The sequence below is a fragment of the Hyla sarda genome, chromosome 6 (assembly GCF_029499605.1).
Source record: "Hyla sarda isolate aHylSar1 chromosome 6, aHylSar1.hap1, whole genome shotgun sequence".
NCBI classification, from domain to species: domain Eukaryota; kingdom Metazoa; phylum Chordata; class Amphibia; order Anura; family Hylidae; genus Hyla; species Hyla sarda.
Genome location: NC_079194.1, coordinates 114,976,055 through 114,993,794, shown reverse-complemented (window position 1 = coordinate 114,993,794; position 17,740 = coordinate 114,976,055). Strand labels below are relative to the sequence as shown.

Here is a 17,740-nt window from a genome sequence, read left to right as displayed (position 1 = left end):
CATTGTACCCAAAAATTTACGGCAAAACGGAAAAAAAAATCATTGTTCGACAAAATTGAAAAAAAATGCCATTTTGCAACTTTTGGGGGCTTCAGTTTCTACGTAGTACATTTTTTGTTACAAATGACACCTTTTCTTTATTCTCTAGGTCCATACGGTTAAAGTGATACCCTACTTGTATAGGTTTGATTTTGTATTACTACGGAAATAAAAAAAATCATAAATACATGCAGGAAAATGTATACGTTTAAAATTGGCATTTTCTGAGCCCTATAACTTTTTTATTTTTCCGTGTTCAGGGGGCTTTGGGGGCTCATTTTTTGCGCCATGATCTGAAGTTTTTTTTGTCGATACCATTTTTGCATTGATCGGACTTTTTGAATGCTTTTTATTAATCATTTCATGATATAAAAAGTGACCAAAAATACGCTATTTTGGACTTTGGAATTTTTTTGCGCGTACGCCATTGAACGTCTGGTTTAAAAAGCAGTATATTTTTATATTTCGGACATTTCCGCACGCTACGATACCACATATGTTTATTTTTGTTTTTATTTACACAGTTTTTTTTTTTTATTCTGGGAAATGCCAGGAGATTCAAACTTTTATTAGGGGAAGGGATCATTGAAAGGATTAATGATTTTTTTACACTTTTCTTATGCCATATTATAGCTCCTATAGGGGGCTATAATATTGCATTAACTGATCTTTACCACTGATTGATGCATCTCCATAGGAATGGATCAATCAGTGTTTTCAGCGATTGAATGCTCAAGCCTGGATCTCAGGCTTGAAGCATTCATTTGGCGATCTGACTGCAGGAAGGAAGGTAAGAGACCTTCCTCCTGTAGTACAGCTGTTCGGGATGCCGCGATTATACCTCCGCGATCCCGAACAGCTCCCTGAGCTAACCGGCACATTTTACTTTCACTTTTAAAGGGTTAATAGGGCGCGGCACCGCGTTCAGTGCCGCGCGCTATTAGCGGCGGGTCCCGGCTTCACTATGACGCCGGGCCCGCCGTGATATGATGCGGGGTTACGGTGTACCCCGCGTTATATCACGGGAGCGGGACTAGGGGCGTAAGTTTACGCCCCTTGGTCCTTAACAGGTTAAGGACCCAGGGCGTAAACTTACGCCCTGAGTCCCGGTCCTGCGATATAACGCGGGGTCACACGGTGACCCCGCATCATATCGCGGCGGGCCCGGCGTCATAGTGAAGCCGGGACTCGCCACTAATAGCGCGCGGCACTGATCGTGGTGCCGCACGCTGTTAGCCCTTTAGCCGCGCGCTCAAAGCTGAGCCGCGTAGCTAAAAACTAAAGTAAAAGTGCCCGGCTAGCTCAGGGAGCTGTTCGGGATCGCCGCGGTATAATCGCGGCATCCCGAACAGCTGTAGCACAGGAGGAAGGTCTCTTACCTTCCTTCCTGCAGTCGGATCAGATCCAGGCTTGAGCATTCAATCGCCGAAAACACTGATTGATCCATTCCTATGGAGATGCATCAATCAGTGGTAAAGATCAGTACATGCAATGTTATAGCCACTTATGGGGGCAAAAAGAACAAAAATGGTACCGCTAAAAACTTCAGATCACGGCGCAAAAAATGAGCCCTCATAGCGCCCTGAACACAGAAAAATAAAAAAAAGTTATAGGGCTCAGAAAATGACAATTTTAAACGTATTCATTTTCCTGCATGTATTCATGATTTTTTTCTGAAGTGATACAAAATCAAACCTACGTTTAAAATTGTCATTTTCTGAGCCCTATAATTTTTTTTATTTTTCTGTGTTCAGGTCGCTATGAGGGCTCTTTTTTGTTATCATTTTAACCGTATGGACCTACAGAATAAAGATAAGGTGTCATTTTTGCCGAAAAATGTTCTGTGTAAAAACGGAAGCCCCCAAAACGTATAAAATAGTGTTTTTTCATCAATTTTGTCGCACATTGATTATTTTTCCCATTTCACTGTAGATTTTTGGGTAAAATGACTGAGGCCATCATATAGAATTGTAGGTGAAAATTTTAGTTAAGATTTTTTAAAGTTAAGGAGGAAAAATTGAAAATGAAAAAACCGAAAAAGCCCGGGTCCTTAAAGGGTTAACAGTACTGTTCAAAGTTGCAAATGCAGTAGACCCACTTTTGTTTATGCTAAACAAGGTATAAGAAGCGGCGTTAGTCTTTACCCAAAATATGAAGGCCCAAGCGTACAAGTGCCCAACAAGTGTTGATCAACATACCATGAACAGGTATGTGATCAACCCCTCTTAACTTATCGGCCATTTTTGATTAGGCCACAGGTGCACCAGAGGCTGGGCTGACCCATACCATCATTCACAAGACTTTTCCATGATTTGTGAGTTTTCGAGCAAAGTGACATCCTTTACTTATACTTATCTGACCTCATTTATTCCTCCCCTTATCCTCTGTTGGCCTTTTTGGGATATGATGACCCAGGTTTAAATGACTCAGAGTGCTGCACGCTATTTTATATTGCAGCAACCGCTGGAAAAAAACCATCCTACAGACATCGCTCCTCCCAACCCCTCCCCTAAGTTAAAGGGTAGCTCCCACCATCCTATTTTTTTTTGTTTTTTTTTTGTTAGCCCGTTCTCCCCCCCCCCCCCCCCCCCCCACTACGGCACTAGCCCGTTCCCTCCCCGCCCACCCTGCATACCCCGTTCCCTCATTACACTTGCAGTTACTGCAGAGTCCGGCAGCGGGCGTGCAGGGACAGCGGCGGCAACGATATTTCAGGGGATATTTCCATTTACAGAACTTGGACACAATATCTCTTGTTTTTAGAACTTGGATACATTTCTTTTACAGACTTGGATTTATTTCTTTACAGTGGTTGGTTACATGAATATCATTGACAGAATCAGAGACATTTTTTCTTTTGCAGGATGAACTAAATTGCCATACATATAGTACGGCAATAATATATTCAGAATAGAATATCATTATTATTTTCTCTACAGATTTTTATTTACAGATTTTCTTGATTAATGTCACAAGATTCTCAGGTGGACCGCAATATTGTATAATTATAATTATATTTGTATTGGTATTCTGGAGTCGGCCTATTAACCACAAGGGCCCTGTGGAGGCAGATCTCCAGAAAATATATTTTATCTGTTTCTAGTATTTTTAATGGTTCATTAAATAGTTGATTATCTAGTAACTATTAGCTGGCAATTTATTACACAATACCACATGTCTACTGCACATTCACCATAGGTGATGAGGCACTGAGGACTAAGGATTTTTACATCATCAAAAGTAATCTTGTGTGACAGATACCCTTGCAATTTGTGTCACTCAAAAAGTGATCTGCTAAAGATTCCAATGAAAAGGTAGGCACTTTCATTTGAACATGGTGGTGTTTGGCTTATCCAATGCATCATATACATTGTCCTGGGTTATGTAGGTAATAGTGTCCCATTTAAGGCTGTTTGGGATGACATGGCTAATATACATACACAATCTCCTTGTTATCCTAACAAATGTGGAAGAATTAAAAGTTCAACAAAAACAGCCTACTGGCACTACTCAGAGACAAGTTTATATACAGGAAAGTCATTTTTCTCCTACAAAATCAGTTCTATTTCTAGGGCTTTCGCTCAAGACTGTAAATTTTACTTTTGGCATACCAGAAGAAAAATCGTACACCTGATAAACCAATTCACAAAAGTTCAGAATACCTCTGCTGGGTTTTTGCAATACAGTTCCAGTTTCAGGTTTTTGATAAAAAACAGATTCCTCAAAACCTGACTAAACTGTATTAAAACGTGTGTACAAATTTTAATCAGTATTCGGTTTGAAAAATGATGTCCGGTTGCATCTGTTTTTTTTTTTTTTTTTTTTTTAAACGTATACGTTTTTAACTTTTCACTCCATTATGAATAAAGTTTCACTTGTTTGATTGAAATTCCAAGAAAAAAACTGTGCAAAGTCAAAAACCACATGGTGAAAACCGTATGAAACCGTACACACATACGGTTCTGTACGGTTACCATTGACTCCCATGTTTAAAAAAAGTATATGTTTCAATGCGTTTTTTCACCCAGACCAAAAACCCTGGTAGGTTAAGGTTTTGGGTACGGGAAAAAACTGACAAAACCATACAGGATGCAAAACGGACACAACCAGATGCATCTTTTGCCATACGGTTTTCAATTAAGAGTCAATGCATTTCAATACGGTTCCATGCGGTTTTCAAATTGAAAATGTATAAGGGAACTGTATTGCTAAAACGTGGTGTGAACCCAGCCTTAGAGAGGTTGCCAGCCTGATTTGCAAGCTGGTTGCTATGTGTCCAGGGTTCCAGACAGTACCAACCAAATGTTACCAGGTCCAATTCTGGCTCAACACTCTCCTGCATGAAGCAGTCCAATAGGGTCTTAACTTCTCTCAATGAATGCCTTCAAAGCTCACTCTATAGGAGGTGCAGAGGCACAAGGAGTTTCCCTTATATCCATTATAGCATTAAGGAACATCTGACTGAATATTTGCCAGACACAACTAACAAACTTGTAGTGAGAGCTACTACTAGATATACTATTGTGGTGTCAGACGGGGTAATGTGTGTATTAACCTCTTCGTGATACCTCTTCGTTGACCTATATGTAGGGGGGGGTCAGCCCCTTGAATGACTAAACTCCATTATTTCTATTGAGAAAGTCCCACAGACTGTCATGCATCTTTCAGCCACAAGATGTCAGTGTTGTTGTAAGTGAGAATAAGACACAGTTGTTGTTGTTGCTTTAAGAGAAGAGATCTTTCTGGAGAGGAGGGGGAGCAGGAAGTTCCTGGGTCGGTGTGGTGTTCGGCTCTCTATGGCTGTGCAGAGCTGAGGAAAGATACTGTACAAAGTGGCCTTGGAAGGGCAGATAGACTGTGTAATCCAGGGACTTAGCAACAGGATCCTGCCAGACGAGACAGAGCTGAACTGTGATGAGAACAAGAGCAAGAGAGGAGAACATCCCAGAACAAGCAAGTTACAGAGCAAGGGACCAGACTGCAGTAACCTCCAATTGACAGAACAAGATAAGCAACCTGCAAAGAAACCCAGACCAGTGCATAAGAGACTGTAGCTGTAGACAGCAAGGGAGAGATCCAGAGACCTGACTGCAACCACCATCACAGAGACTGAGATAAAGCAGCTGTACCTACAGAACTGTGAGTGTGCACCGGTGCTGACCTGTGGTAGGGCATAGAGCAGGTTCCCTTAGACAGAACTTTGCAGCAATGTGTCCCGGTTAGCGGGAATCAGATAAGATTATATAGCAGACTAGCCTGTATTCCTGTGTGTGCGTTGGCGGGAGCGCCATTTTATGTATCACGTTGCAGTGTAATCTGTTATTTCTGTTAACATCATTCTTCGGCCATCATTCTCCGGCCATGATGGTTAATAAAACCGTTTTTTGCTTCAGCCTCATTGTCTGCTGTACCGTACTTGAATCCTGCACTGCGGTCCCTTACTCCTCTGACAGCTACAAGTGGCGCTGTGAACAAGATCTTGTAGCGGTCAGGGGAGTAGGGGACCGCAGTGCAGGATTCAAGTACGGTACAGCAGACAATGAGGCTGAAGCAGAAACTGGCTTTATTAACCATCAGAGTATAATGGCCGGAGAATGATGTTAACAGAAATAACAGATTACATAGGTTTACAGCAAAGTTAACTGTAACGTGATACATAAAATGGTGCTCCCGCCAACGCACACACAGAAATACAGGCTACACTGCTATATAATCCTATCAGATTCCCGCTAACCGGGATGCGTTGCTGCAACGTTCTGTCTAAGGGAACCTGCTCTATGCCCTACCACAGGTCATCACCGGTGCACACTCACAGTTCTGTAGGTACAGCTGCTTTATCTCAGTCTCTGTGATGGTGGATACAGTCAGAACTCTGGATCTCTCCCTTGCTGTCTACAGCTGCAGTCTCTTATGCACTGGTCTGGGTCCACTTTGTACAGTCTCTTTCCTCAGCTCTGCACAGCCATAGAGAGCCGAACACCACACAGTCCCAGGAACTTCCTGCTCCTCCTCCTCTCCGGAATGATCTCTTCTCTTAAAGCAACAACAACAACTGTGTCTTATTCTCACTTACATCAACAGTGAAATCTTGTGGCTGAAAGATGCATGACAGTCTGTGGGACTTTCTCAATAGAAGTAATGGAGTTTAGTCATTCAAGGGGCTGACTCCCTACATGCCTCCCCACTAAACGATGGTCGTCCTCGGCCATCCTATATAGTCCATGGGGAAGAAAGTGATTATTACAACCTCTAACAGCAGCACAACATTGTCCACAACAAAGTTCGAACTGTTCAGCATTGTGGGTTTGGTGGAACCCCTGCAGTAGACCTATTGGATCACTGGAAGTCTTGGCTATCTGTAAGGGACTGACTCTCCTCATTAGGTTTGGGATCTTCAGACCGACATGGCCGCAGCATATTCCTATGTAAGATCCTAGAGGCACACTCCTCATTTTCAACCCGTACTTCGTAGACCGGGCAATTGGGGTACACTCTCCTGATCACTTTGTAAGGTTGTACCTCCCAACGCTCACTCAATTTGCCTCTGGGACATTTCTCCCGCACCAGTACCCGGTCTCCAGGTTGCAGCGGAACCTCCTGGAGGGGAGGACGGTCAGGTTTTCTTCGCTGGGACACCCAACCTTTCATCTGCCGCAGTCCGACATCTTCATCCTGTATTCGGCCCCATTCTTCCTTGGTTCTTCCTAATGCCTTGGGTAGCACTCGGGCCTCCCCACTTGTCTGTGCTGCAACTGCAGGAGGTGTGAACCTGCGGAAGCCTGGAGTTTCCTCCTCTTCTTTTTGTTCATCCAGATCCCCTGGTTCGATGATCACCTCCATACCTTCAAGGTTGCGGAAGGTTCCCACAGGCAGTGCCAGTATAGTTTCCCGACCAGGGGGAAGAGTGAGGGTAGCCTTTCCCGGCACTTGGATGGTTCCCCCGGACTGGTGTACTGGGACGCTCTTCTGTGTCCCACAGAACCGGATCAACTGTAGGCCAGCTTCACCTGTGCCAGGCACGTGGCAAATAATCACTTTACTGAGGTAGACCAGATGTTAAAGTCCATACAACTGAGATTGGCACGAAGGAGATGCAGGGTGAATTCAGGGAAGCTTATCGGCTTGCTGGGACTTGTAATTGCAATTGTATTGACTGATGCAGCCACACTTGAATTTAGTACTTGACAGACTGACTGACTTTGTGGACTGGACTTCAGAAGAATCCCCAATATGTTTAGCTCCTACTGTAACGCTTTGACTTTTACCCACGGTGCAAGGGTTAACTTGAAGTAGATGTGTGGTTGCTGGACCAGGCCTCAGGCCTCCTTCAGGAACTTCTATTCACTGTACCTCAGCTACACGAGAGCTAGCTGAACCCTGACCTCGCTATATAAGGTTTGGGCAGATAAGTCACCTGTTCACCTTGCATACTCCCCTGACAACAAAGGTCCTTAGCAACAATACATTTCTTAAGACAACAGTGCATAGAACTACAATAATATTAACACAATACAACAATACATTCTTTAGTGCAATATAGAGAGTTTTAAGGACAGTGGACCCATGATGAACATTGAACAGCATCGGCCACACAGGATGGGCAGAAGTACAGAAGAGCACGTTATTTCTGTACTGGATCACCACACTATACTTTTCAGCTCTCTTGATTACATCTGTGTCCCCTATACATATATAATATTTTCGAGTATACCTCTGATTTTTCTATTCTGATATCTGCTCTGCCTTTGTTCATAATAATATTGTATGTAAAATATTTATATATATTCAATAAAGTAATCGTGTGTTTTGTAATTGTTGTTACCTTGTGGCCTATTTTTTGGTGTGGATATTTCAACAAATACCAACAAAAGATGGTGATATAATACTGGTAATAGTTTCTTGGCTACTAGATATGCTTATACAGTTCTATTCTTGGTAGAAATATTATAGTAGTTACTATATATTCTTGTACTGTACATAGGGGCAGTATTATAATAGTTAATAAACTTAAATATAGGGATCAGCATTATAGTACCAACATTTTTTATAGGGAGCAGTATTATAGTAGTTATATTATACATAGAGGAAAATATAGTAGTAACCCTCTTGTACATAGGGGAAATATAATATAATAATATAAATATATGTGTTATTTTCTTGTACATAGGGAACAGTATTAAAGCAGTTATATTCTTGTATATAGAGCAGTATTATAGTTGTTTTATTCTTGATGGCAGAATTATAGTAGTTATAGGTGGCAGTATTATAGTAGATGTAATCTTGTACTTAGAGGCAGTATTATAGTAGTCATATGCCTGTAAATAGGAATCAGTATTACAGTAAAATATATTCTCGTACATAGGAGAAGTATTATTGAAGTTTTATTCTTGTACATAGTGGACGTGGTATTATAGAGATCTTCCAAGATTGATGACCTGTGATAAGATCAGACATCTTATTAGAGCAGAACAGCAGTCAAAATATTGTCCATGTCTGCTATGTTATTATTATCATTAGGTAATTAAAAAGCATATAAATATGTAAAGTACCTCATATTTTATCTGTTCTACCAAATACCAACAGGTGGTGGTGATATAACGCTGGTAATAGTATCAGGACTACTAGAAAAGCTTATACAGTTATTGTTGTATTTATAGCATTAACCTATTAGTTTAGCTAAAAATAAATTGATGAATAGGTTCTTATAAAGTTATATAGTAGAATCGATGTTATATGGAGGAGCAGAGAACCTATTAAGCTAAATTCTGTTATCTCAGACATGGCTAATTGTTTTCATTCATTACCACTATAAATCAGATTATGGTCACAAATGTCAGCCTAATTCATATAAAAGAAAAGTCTAATGTGTTCCCATTTAGCACTGTCTGACAATAGGTTAATGGCCTGTAAAGTGTGATCATAGCTCGCTCTGTGTGATAAGAGAGTAATTATTTGTTAGTAAGGAGATATAACCACTATAACCATATGGCCGCTTACTTCATGGCATGAAAGGAGGAAAGACCTGACACTCTAGAGTTCATGAAACTAAAACGGAGCACCTTTATAAAAATAACATATATATATATAACATTTTATTTTTATTACTTAAATTTCCCTATTAAAAAACGCCAGTGCGTGTTATACGCCGATAAATACGGTGTGTGTTTTTTTTGCGCTGTTTTTATATCTTAATTAACCTCCCCCCCAACATAAAAAAACAACAACAACAAAAACCTTAAAAAATATAAATAAAAATACAGACGGAATGATACAGACAGACTGATGTTACAAGTGATCTTAATTTGGTTTACATGAATAATCAGGATATTGTCATTGTGCAAGGCTCCAGGCTTAGAGGGTTAAAGTGCAACTGTCACAAAATATTGGTGCAATAACCTGCACACGCCCTTTGTACTGTGTGCAGGTGGTGGGTATAGCAATGTTTTTACCTGATATTTGCAGGCTTTCATGACGCCAAAAAATGCTTTCAAATCAAAGCCACTGACGGTTGGATAGGCGTGGCGCGAGGTAAACGAGGCCCCGCTGCTGCCAAGCTCACCCCCACGCCTACCCCGTAGGTCAGCGCTGGAACCGCTGTGTGATTGACACACAGGTCCCAGTGAATGCGCTCTTCAGCTAATCTAAAGTGCGCGCCGCTGTGTGTCATCCAGCAAGCGCTCGCTCCCGCCGCTGTCTTCCTCCTTAGTGCGCCTGCGCCGTGCTAGGTGCAGAGAGCGCGCTTCCTCTCTGCACCAGTTCCTGTATCGAGAACTAACCTGATCGCGCGCTGCTCTGCCCAGGCGCACTGAGGAGGAACACGGAGGCGGGAGTGAGCGCTCGCTGGGGAAGCGAGCGCTTGCTGGATGACACACAGCGGTGCGCACGTTAGATTAGCTGAAGGGCAAATGTGCTGGGACCTGTGTGTCAATCACACAGCGGTCCCAGCGCTGACCTACGGGGTAGGCGTGGGGGTGGGCGTGGCAGCGCCGGGGTATCGCGTACCTCGCGCCACGCCTATCCGACCGTCGGTGGCTTTGATTAAAAGCATTTTTTGGCATCATGAAAGCCTGCAAATATGAGGTAAAAATATTGCTATACCCACCTCCTGCACACGGTACAAAGGCTGTGTGCAGGTTATTGCACCCAGATTTCATGACAGTTGCGCTTTAATATTTAAAAAAAATGAATGGCTGTGTCTGGTATTGCAGCATTCAAGAAAATAGGACTTACCATTACCAGACACGGCTCACAGACAAGAGTGGTGCTCTTTCTGGAAAAAAATAATGACAGATAATCCCTTCTAATAGGCTATTTGACCCCTCATCCTATCACATGTGAACCTAGATGACATACCGTAATACAACTAGATGACAATTATACATTAGACATAATTGGAACAATTTAGAACAACCGATGTGTCAGCAGCAGCTTGTTGATGGTTTCCCATCAGAAACCAAATTTTCTTTTCACTGTAGGGTATTACTTTATTTATTTTTAACATAGTTCTATAGTCAGCAATGCCCTATGACCAATCAATAGTAGAGCATCACTTTCATTGTCATGATGTTGTCTCAGCAAACTACTGATGGATACCTGATCACATGCTATGTCATAGCTCTGTTTAATTCCTCCCGTGTAAGTAGGTTGGAATTGTCATTTGCTATGAACCTTTCCTGAAAATGAATGTGTGTGTGTGTATGTGCGCGCACCCAGATATATAAGGGGCCTATAAGTGAATTCTGCTGGGGCAGATTAAGCTGTTAGCCCTAAAAGTGATTACTGGAGGGGGAAAATGAGATGTTAGACTTGAAAGAAATTACCACCTGCTGGGGTGAGATGTGATCCCTGAATGTGATCACTGCTGGATGGATGAGAAGGCATTAGCCATGAATATGATTACTACTGTCAGGCATGAGATGTGGGTGCTGAATGTGATTACTACTGTCAGGCATGAGATGTGGGTGCTGAATGTGATTACTACTGTGGGGCATCAGATGTGGGTGCTGAATATGATTACTACTGTGGGGCATGAGATGTGAGTACTGAATGTGATTACTACTGTCGGACATGAGATGTGGATGCTGAATGCGATTACTACTGTGGGACATGAGATGTGGATGCTGAATGCGATTACTACTGTGGGGCATCAGATGTGGGTGCTGAATATGATTACTACTGTGGAGCATGAGATGTGGGTACTGAATGTGAGTACTACTGTGGGGCATGAGATGTGGGTGCTGAATGTGATTACTACTGTCGGACATGAGAGGTGGATGCTGAATGCGATTACTACTGTGGGACATGAGATGTGGGTGCTGAATGGGATTACTACTGGGAAGGAAGAGATGTGGGTGTTAATGTGATAACTACTGGGGAGGGGGATTAGCTCTACTAGAAATACAGCCCACGATGCTCAGGTGCTAAGTAGCGAATAGTGACTTATAGGTAGGGATGAGCGAATCGAATCTTATGAATCCGAATTCGTTACGAATTTCACTTAATTAAATTCCATGTGCGATCCAGGCTCATGGGCATCTAAAATGGCGGATCCACATGTGAGGACATGGGGCAAGGAATCTTGGGAAGGCGGGAACAAGGGTAGGCAGGATGACCCTGAATCACATGCAGCATCAGCCTATCAGCAGCCAGCCACCCCTGTGATGTCACAGCCCTATATAATCAGCAGCCATCTTGCGGCCAGTCATTTCAGCCTTTTATTGCAGAGAGATAGATAGGGACAGACAGCGCTGTGTGTTGCACAGAAAAGCATTTTTCCAGCAGCGATTCACCTCCCAGTCACATCAGCGTTCTGTTGCACACAGAGAGGGACAGACAGTAGTGTGTGTTGCACAGAAAAGCATTTTTAAAGCAGCATTTTTAATTCACCTCCCAGTCATTACTTTGTTCTATTACAGAGAGGGATAGAGAGCAGTGTGTTGTACAGTGTGTTGTCGGTGTATTACAGCAGCGATTCACCTCAAGCCCAAATCCTGCCTAGAAGCACTGATAGGGAAAGGAGTGAGATTGAGAGAGAAAGTACAATTTTGGGTGTAGTACACAGCAACTGTGTGCTGCAGCACTGGTGTGTACTGCTGGTGTTGTTGACAGTTTCTTTTTACCTTTTTATTTCACTTTGGTTTTTGCAGACATGCACCAAATTTATCATTTGGTGCATGCTGTTAGTAATTTTGACGCAAATATCGAAATCAGCTGTTCCCAGCGCCTTTTACACAGAACTTACCGCCACAGAGGACAGCGTATTTTACCCTGTAGAGCAGCCATTTTGGAGTCCCTCCTGCAGTATATCAGCAAGCGACCTGAGTTATTTTCTTTTGTGGGAGTTTATAGCCACCATGTGAAATGGATTTTATGTTTAAATGGATGGATTGGATGGACAAAATGGATTTTGTGTTTTTTTGGTTACCTTTAGTGCTTACCTTTCCTGAACCTGTGTGGCCATGTCCAATGCTGGCTCAAAGGAGGGTGAAGGTCCCTCAGAGACAACCATGTCGCGTGATAGTAGTGCACAGCCCCGGAGGTGTTGCTACTTTCCCAAACATTTTTTTAATGTATTTTGATGTCTTTACATTTTCTGACATTGCTATGTGTGTTTTCCATGTACAACATTTCTTGGTGGTGGATTTTTAGGGTACAGTCGCACGGGCGGGGGTTCACAGTAGTTTTTCGCTGGCAGTTTGAGCTGCGGCAGAAAATTTCCCGCAGCTCAAACTTGCAGCTGGATACTTACTGTAAACCTCCGCCCACATTGGGGGGCTGGGGGAGAGAAACATCCAGCTGTTGCAAAACTACAACTCCCAGCATGTACGGTCTATCAGTGCATGCTGGGAGTTGTAGTTTTGCAACAGCTGGAGAAACACTGGTTGTGAAACACCGAGTTTGGTAACAAACTCAGTGTTTTGCAACCAGTGTGCCTTCAGCTGTTGCAAAAGCTACAACCCCCAGCATGTACAGACAGTGGAAGGGCATGCTGGGACTTGTAGTTATGCAACAGCTGGAGGCATACTACTTTGGCTGGGGATTGTAGTTATGTAACAGCTGGAGACACACTGGTTTGCTACTTAACTCCGTGTTTCACAACCAGTGTGCCTTCAGCTGTTGCAAAACTACAACTCTCAGCAGTCACCGACAGCCAACGGGCATGCTGGGAGTTGTAGTTATGCAACCAGCAGATGCACCACTACAACTCCCAGCATGCACTTTAGCTGATTGTGCCAGCTGGGAGTTGTAGTTATACAACAGCTGAAGGTACACTTTTCCATAGAAAAAATGTGCCTCCAGCTGTTGTGGTGGTCTGCCTCCTGCTGTTGCATAACTACAGCTCCCAGCATGCCCTTTTTGCATGCTGGGAGCTGTTGCTAAGCAACAGCAGGAGGCTGTCACTCACGTCCAACTGCTGATCCACGCTGCAGGTCAGTCCCTCGCCGTCGCCGCTCCTGGGGCCCCGATCCCAACAGGGATGCCGGGGATCGGGGTCCCCAGCTGCCGGGGTCCTCTTCCCGCACCCGATCACGTCCTCCGGAAGAGGGGCAGACACCCGCAGCAGGTGCCCTGATTGGTCGGCTGGTAAACCGGCCGACGAAGCAGGGCGATCGTGTGGTGGCACCAGTGCCACCTCACCCCTGCTGGCTATGGCTGTTCGGGGCCGTCAGCCAGTAATTCCTTAAGGACTCGGAAACGGGGGGCGTAGGAGTACGTCCATTGTCCTTAAGGGGTTAATATAATTTAAATAAATAATTGCTATACATAAAAGCCAGGTAAGAAGTCCAGAATGGAAGGTAACTCTTGTCACTACATTCTTATGGCATGAAGGACATTTCCAAAAGTATCTGCATGTCATACTGAATAACAGTATTATTTCACTAACCCAGCACATACCATATGCGTGTTACAGCAAGACAAAGGCCCTCATTTACTATTCTAAACCCGACCTCTTTTGTCGGGTTTTTTTGTCGCATCTTTGTCTGCGCCATGTCGCAGACATCGTGCGCCAGTCTGCGACACAATGCGAAATTTTTTCCAGACGGACTCGATGTGGATTTTCCCAAACCCGAAAAGGGGCGTAACTCGACATTTCTGAGCTTTCCCACGTATTTATAAAGGTTTCCAACCCGAATTTGTTGTATTGTTGTGGATTTTTTCCCGACAGCTCAGAGGAGTTGGAAACCAAAACCAACAAAACCCAGTGCGACAAACAGGATGCGACATAATAATAAATACCAGGGGAAAAAAGAAGTCGGGTAAGAAAGCAACATAGACTTACAACCCGATTTTCTCAGTAAATGAGGGCCAAAGTGTTCTACATCCCTATTGAGGCTCTCTGTAGGCCAGAAATGTAGGCTATTTTTAATAGCGTTTCGCCGCGAATAAATTCGGACCGAAACAAATTTTGGGGGGAAAATTCGGCGAGTCGTCCAAATCGAATTTTCTTTAAATTTGCTCATCATTAGTTATAGGTATTGTGCATTTCTGGCTTTCAAAAAAAAGGTTTGTTAGGGGTGTCCCTAGGTAGAATTTTTTCCCAAGGGGCGCTCCGTGGCTAAAAAGGTTGGAAAATACTGCTCTAATGTGTATGCAAGCAAGAGGGATCTTGGGACAGTTTCTACCCTGCTACATGGTAAAACCAGGGTCACAGTTGAGAGAGGAAACCAGGAAGTGATCATAGGAAAGAAGTACAGGGATGTAAGTCATTTTTTTCTTAAACAGCACATTATTATTACTCCTTTACAGATATGTATATTGCACATATCTGATTTTACCATCTTTTTTGCGTGAAAACCCCTTTAAGTGCCATTTTAATGCCATTATATGCACTAAAGGGGTACTCGGGTGAAAAACTTTTTTTTTTAAATCAACTCGTGCCAGAAAGTTAAACAGATTTGTAAATTACTTCTATTAAAAAATCGTAATCCTTTCTGTACTTATTAGCTGCTGAATACTACAGTGGAAATTCTTTTCCGTTTGAAACACAGAGCTGTGTGCTGACATGAGCACAGTGCTCTCTGCTGACATTTCTGTCCATTTTAGGAACTGTCCAGGGTAAAAGGAAATCCCCTTTACAAACATATGATGTTCTGGAGAGTTCATAAAATGGACAGAGATGTCAGCAGAGAGCACTGTGCTCATGATGTCAGCAGACAGTTCTGTGTTTCAAAAAGAAAAGAATTTCCGCTGTAGTATTCAGCAGCTAATAATTACAGGAAGGATTAAGATTTTTTTAATAGAAGTAATTTACAAATCTGTTTAACTTTCTGGCACCAGTTGATAAAAAAAAAAGTTTTCACTGGAGTACCCCTTTAATAAGTAAGTAAGAAATGCTTACCATAAACCCACGCAATAACCACGCACTCCCAGAAGGCTTGCCACAGCAGTGTGATGCCACTTGCAGAATAGTAGTCAAAAAGCTGGAAGACGTACATCCCACCCTAAAATCATAAAACACATAATGGTAATTTCAATCATTATAGCAACTGTTCTTCTTTCTTTGAGGGCTCACTATGTCCTGGCTCATGATGGAACTAAAGGGGTTGCAATAATAATGTTACACCTGGGCCCTGGATAACCCTAGAAAAACCATTGACTACCTACAATGTAAAGTGCTGAAGGTCTGGGTATCTGCTACCATGTTCCTCTGGAGAAACTTAAAGGAGTAGTCCAGTGGTGACTCAGTGGTGAGCAACTTATCCCCTATCCTAAGGATAGGGGATAAGTTGCAGATCGCGGGGGGTCCGACCGCTGGGGCCCCCTGCGATCTCCTGTACGGGGCCCCGACAGCCCGCGGGAAGGGGGCGTGTCGACCTCCGCACGAGGCGGCGGCCGACACGCCCCCTCAATACAACTCTATGGCAGAGCCGAAGCGCTGCCTTCGGCAATCTCCGGCTCTGCCATTGAGATGTATTGAGGGGGCGTGTCGGCCGCCGCCTCGTGCGGGGGTCGACACCCGCTATCTCGGCGGAGAGCCGGGGCCCCGTACAGAGAGATCGCAGGGGGCCCCAGCGGTCAGACCCCCCGCGATCTCAAACTTATCCCCTATCCTTAGGATAGGGGATAAGTTTTTCACCACTGGACTACCCCTTTAACTACACTTCTTGAATCTATATAACAATGTATTAATTGAACCAGTGATCGGTAATCAGGACCATGGAGATTGATTACATTTGCTTATTCTTCTTACATCCCTGATGTATACAATAGGGACACAAGTATTTGACTCCATCTGTTTATCATTGGAGTTGGGTGTTTTATTCAGTCCTTGAATGGCAGAGATATGAGTTGGATATATATCTTACCTCAGTTACCATGGAGAGGTCTATTATAAAGCATAGAAGGCAGCAGAGTGCAGCGATGACCTCCCTGCGCACAAAGCCATTAATTGGTTGTGGAAATAAATCCATGATCCCGGTAATGAATCCCTCGACCCCCACAAACTGTTCAGAAACAGAAAAGAAGCAACAAGTAAGAAGATGGGCAAGACATACGTCAAGAAGAAACTTAACATACTAAGGTCATCTGACTCCCCTTTGCCCATACCCTGCACACCATTGGCCAACTTGGCTTCCTCCCGTTTTCACCTCCAACTCTGCCCTGTTGGCCTCTGCCCTGAAGGTGCCAGTGTCCAACCCGTTCCCTGTCTCAGGCCCAAGTAAGAGAAGAGGAAGGTGATGACGAGGGGACAGCTGTCCTGTTGGGAGTGGAGGGCAGGTCCTGCTCAGCACTTGGAGATATCACAACAAAAACAAGACATTGCTCCTGGGTGCCAAAATATGACCAGAGCATCCCAATAATAATAATTCAGTAAAAAATGGCATATTATATTAATACTACTAGTAACTGGACCAGGGCTGGATTTCCCATGTTATGGTCGCTAACTCTGCCAGACAGGGGCAACATAAGTAGTTACGGTTTACATTATGTGCTGTTGTGGCTGGCAAGGAACCAGAAGAGTTATAGATAAGGAAGTTCCATCATATTTTTTTTTTACTTGAAAATTAGTTTTTGTTTTTTTTAACACTATCAGCCTTGTAAGCAATAGCCCTCTGGTAAGCCAGTTCCAATTTTGGATGAATTCAATTATTTAGATTTCTATGGGAAATCCAGCCTGGAACTAAAAAACATTTTTAAAGCTAAAGTTTATTTTAAGTGTTACCTTAACTACATCCCTCAAAGACATTTACCTAGAATCCCTTCAGATTACCTGACTGTCAAGACCAAGGACCAGGAGCATAAAGAAGAACAGGGCTGCCCAGATTGGAGCGAATGGCATCAAAGTCACAGCCTTTGGATATGCAATAAAGGCTAGTCCAGGACCTTAATACAACAAGTCAGACAAAGCATCAAGTTATATATCACTATACATATATAATGCACGGTCAGTGAATATTTGATCTTATATCATACAAGGCACTGCACTCTGATTGCAAGAAAGCAGCAAAATCCTAAATGTCACTTTGGCTGTGAATGAAGCATTATTCCCGAATACCAGTACAAGTAAAACAAATGACTAATAATTGACATAACATGTATGTGGATTTGGGACAAAGAGTCTGATGTCACCTTGAGAAGCTGCGTACACAATTCGTCACTGCAGGGGAAACGTGGTATTAGATGAGGCCATTAAAATGAACAGGCAACATTGTGATACATAGAGTCCTCCAGAGCGAGATACACTCTTTGCAGTAGCTCT

At 43.2% G+C, this 17,740-nt stretch overlaps 1 protein-coding gene across 1 annotated transcript in view; it reads right to left on the bottom strand.

The window, feature by feature from the left end:
• LOC130275993 (sodium- and chloride-dependent creatine transporter 1-like) overlaps window positions 1-17,740 on the bottom strand; it is a 104,237-nt gene that overhangs the window by 15,224 nt on the left and 71,273 nt on the right. The window contains exons 9-11 of the mRNA XM_056524772.1: window positions 17,252-17,364; window positions 16,347-16,484; window positions 15,380-15,482 (exon numbers count right to left, since the gene is read on the bottom strand). Of these exons, the coding sequence (XP_056380747.1) occupies window positions 15,380-15,482; window positions 16,347-16,484; window positions 17,252-17,364 (354 nt within the window). The remainder of the gene's footprint in view (window positions 1-15,379; window positions 15,483-16,346; window positions 16,485-17,251; window positions 17,365-17,740) is intronic.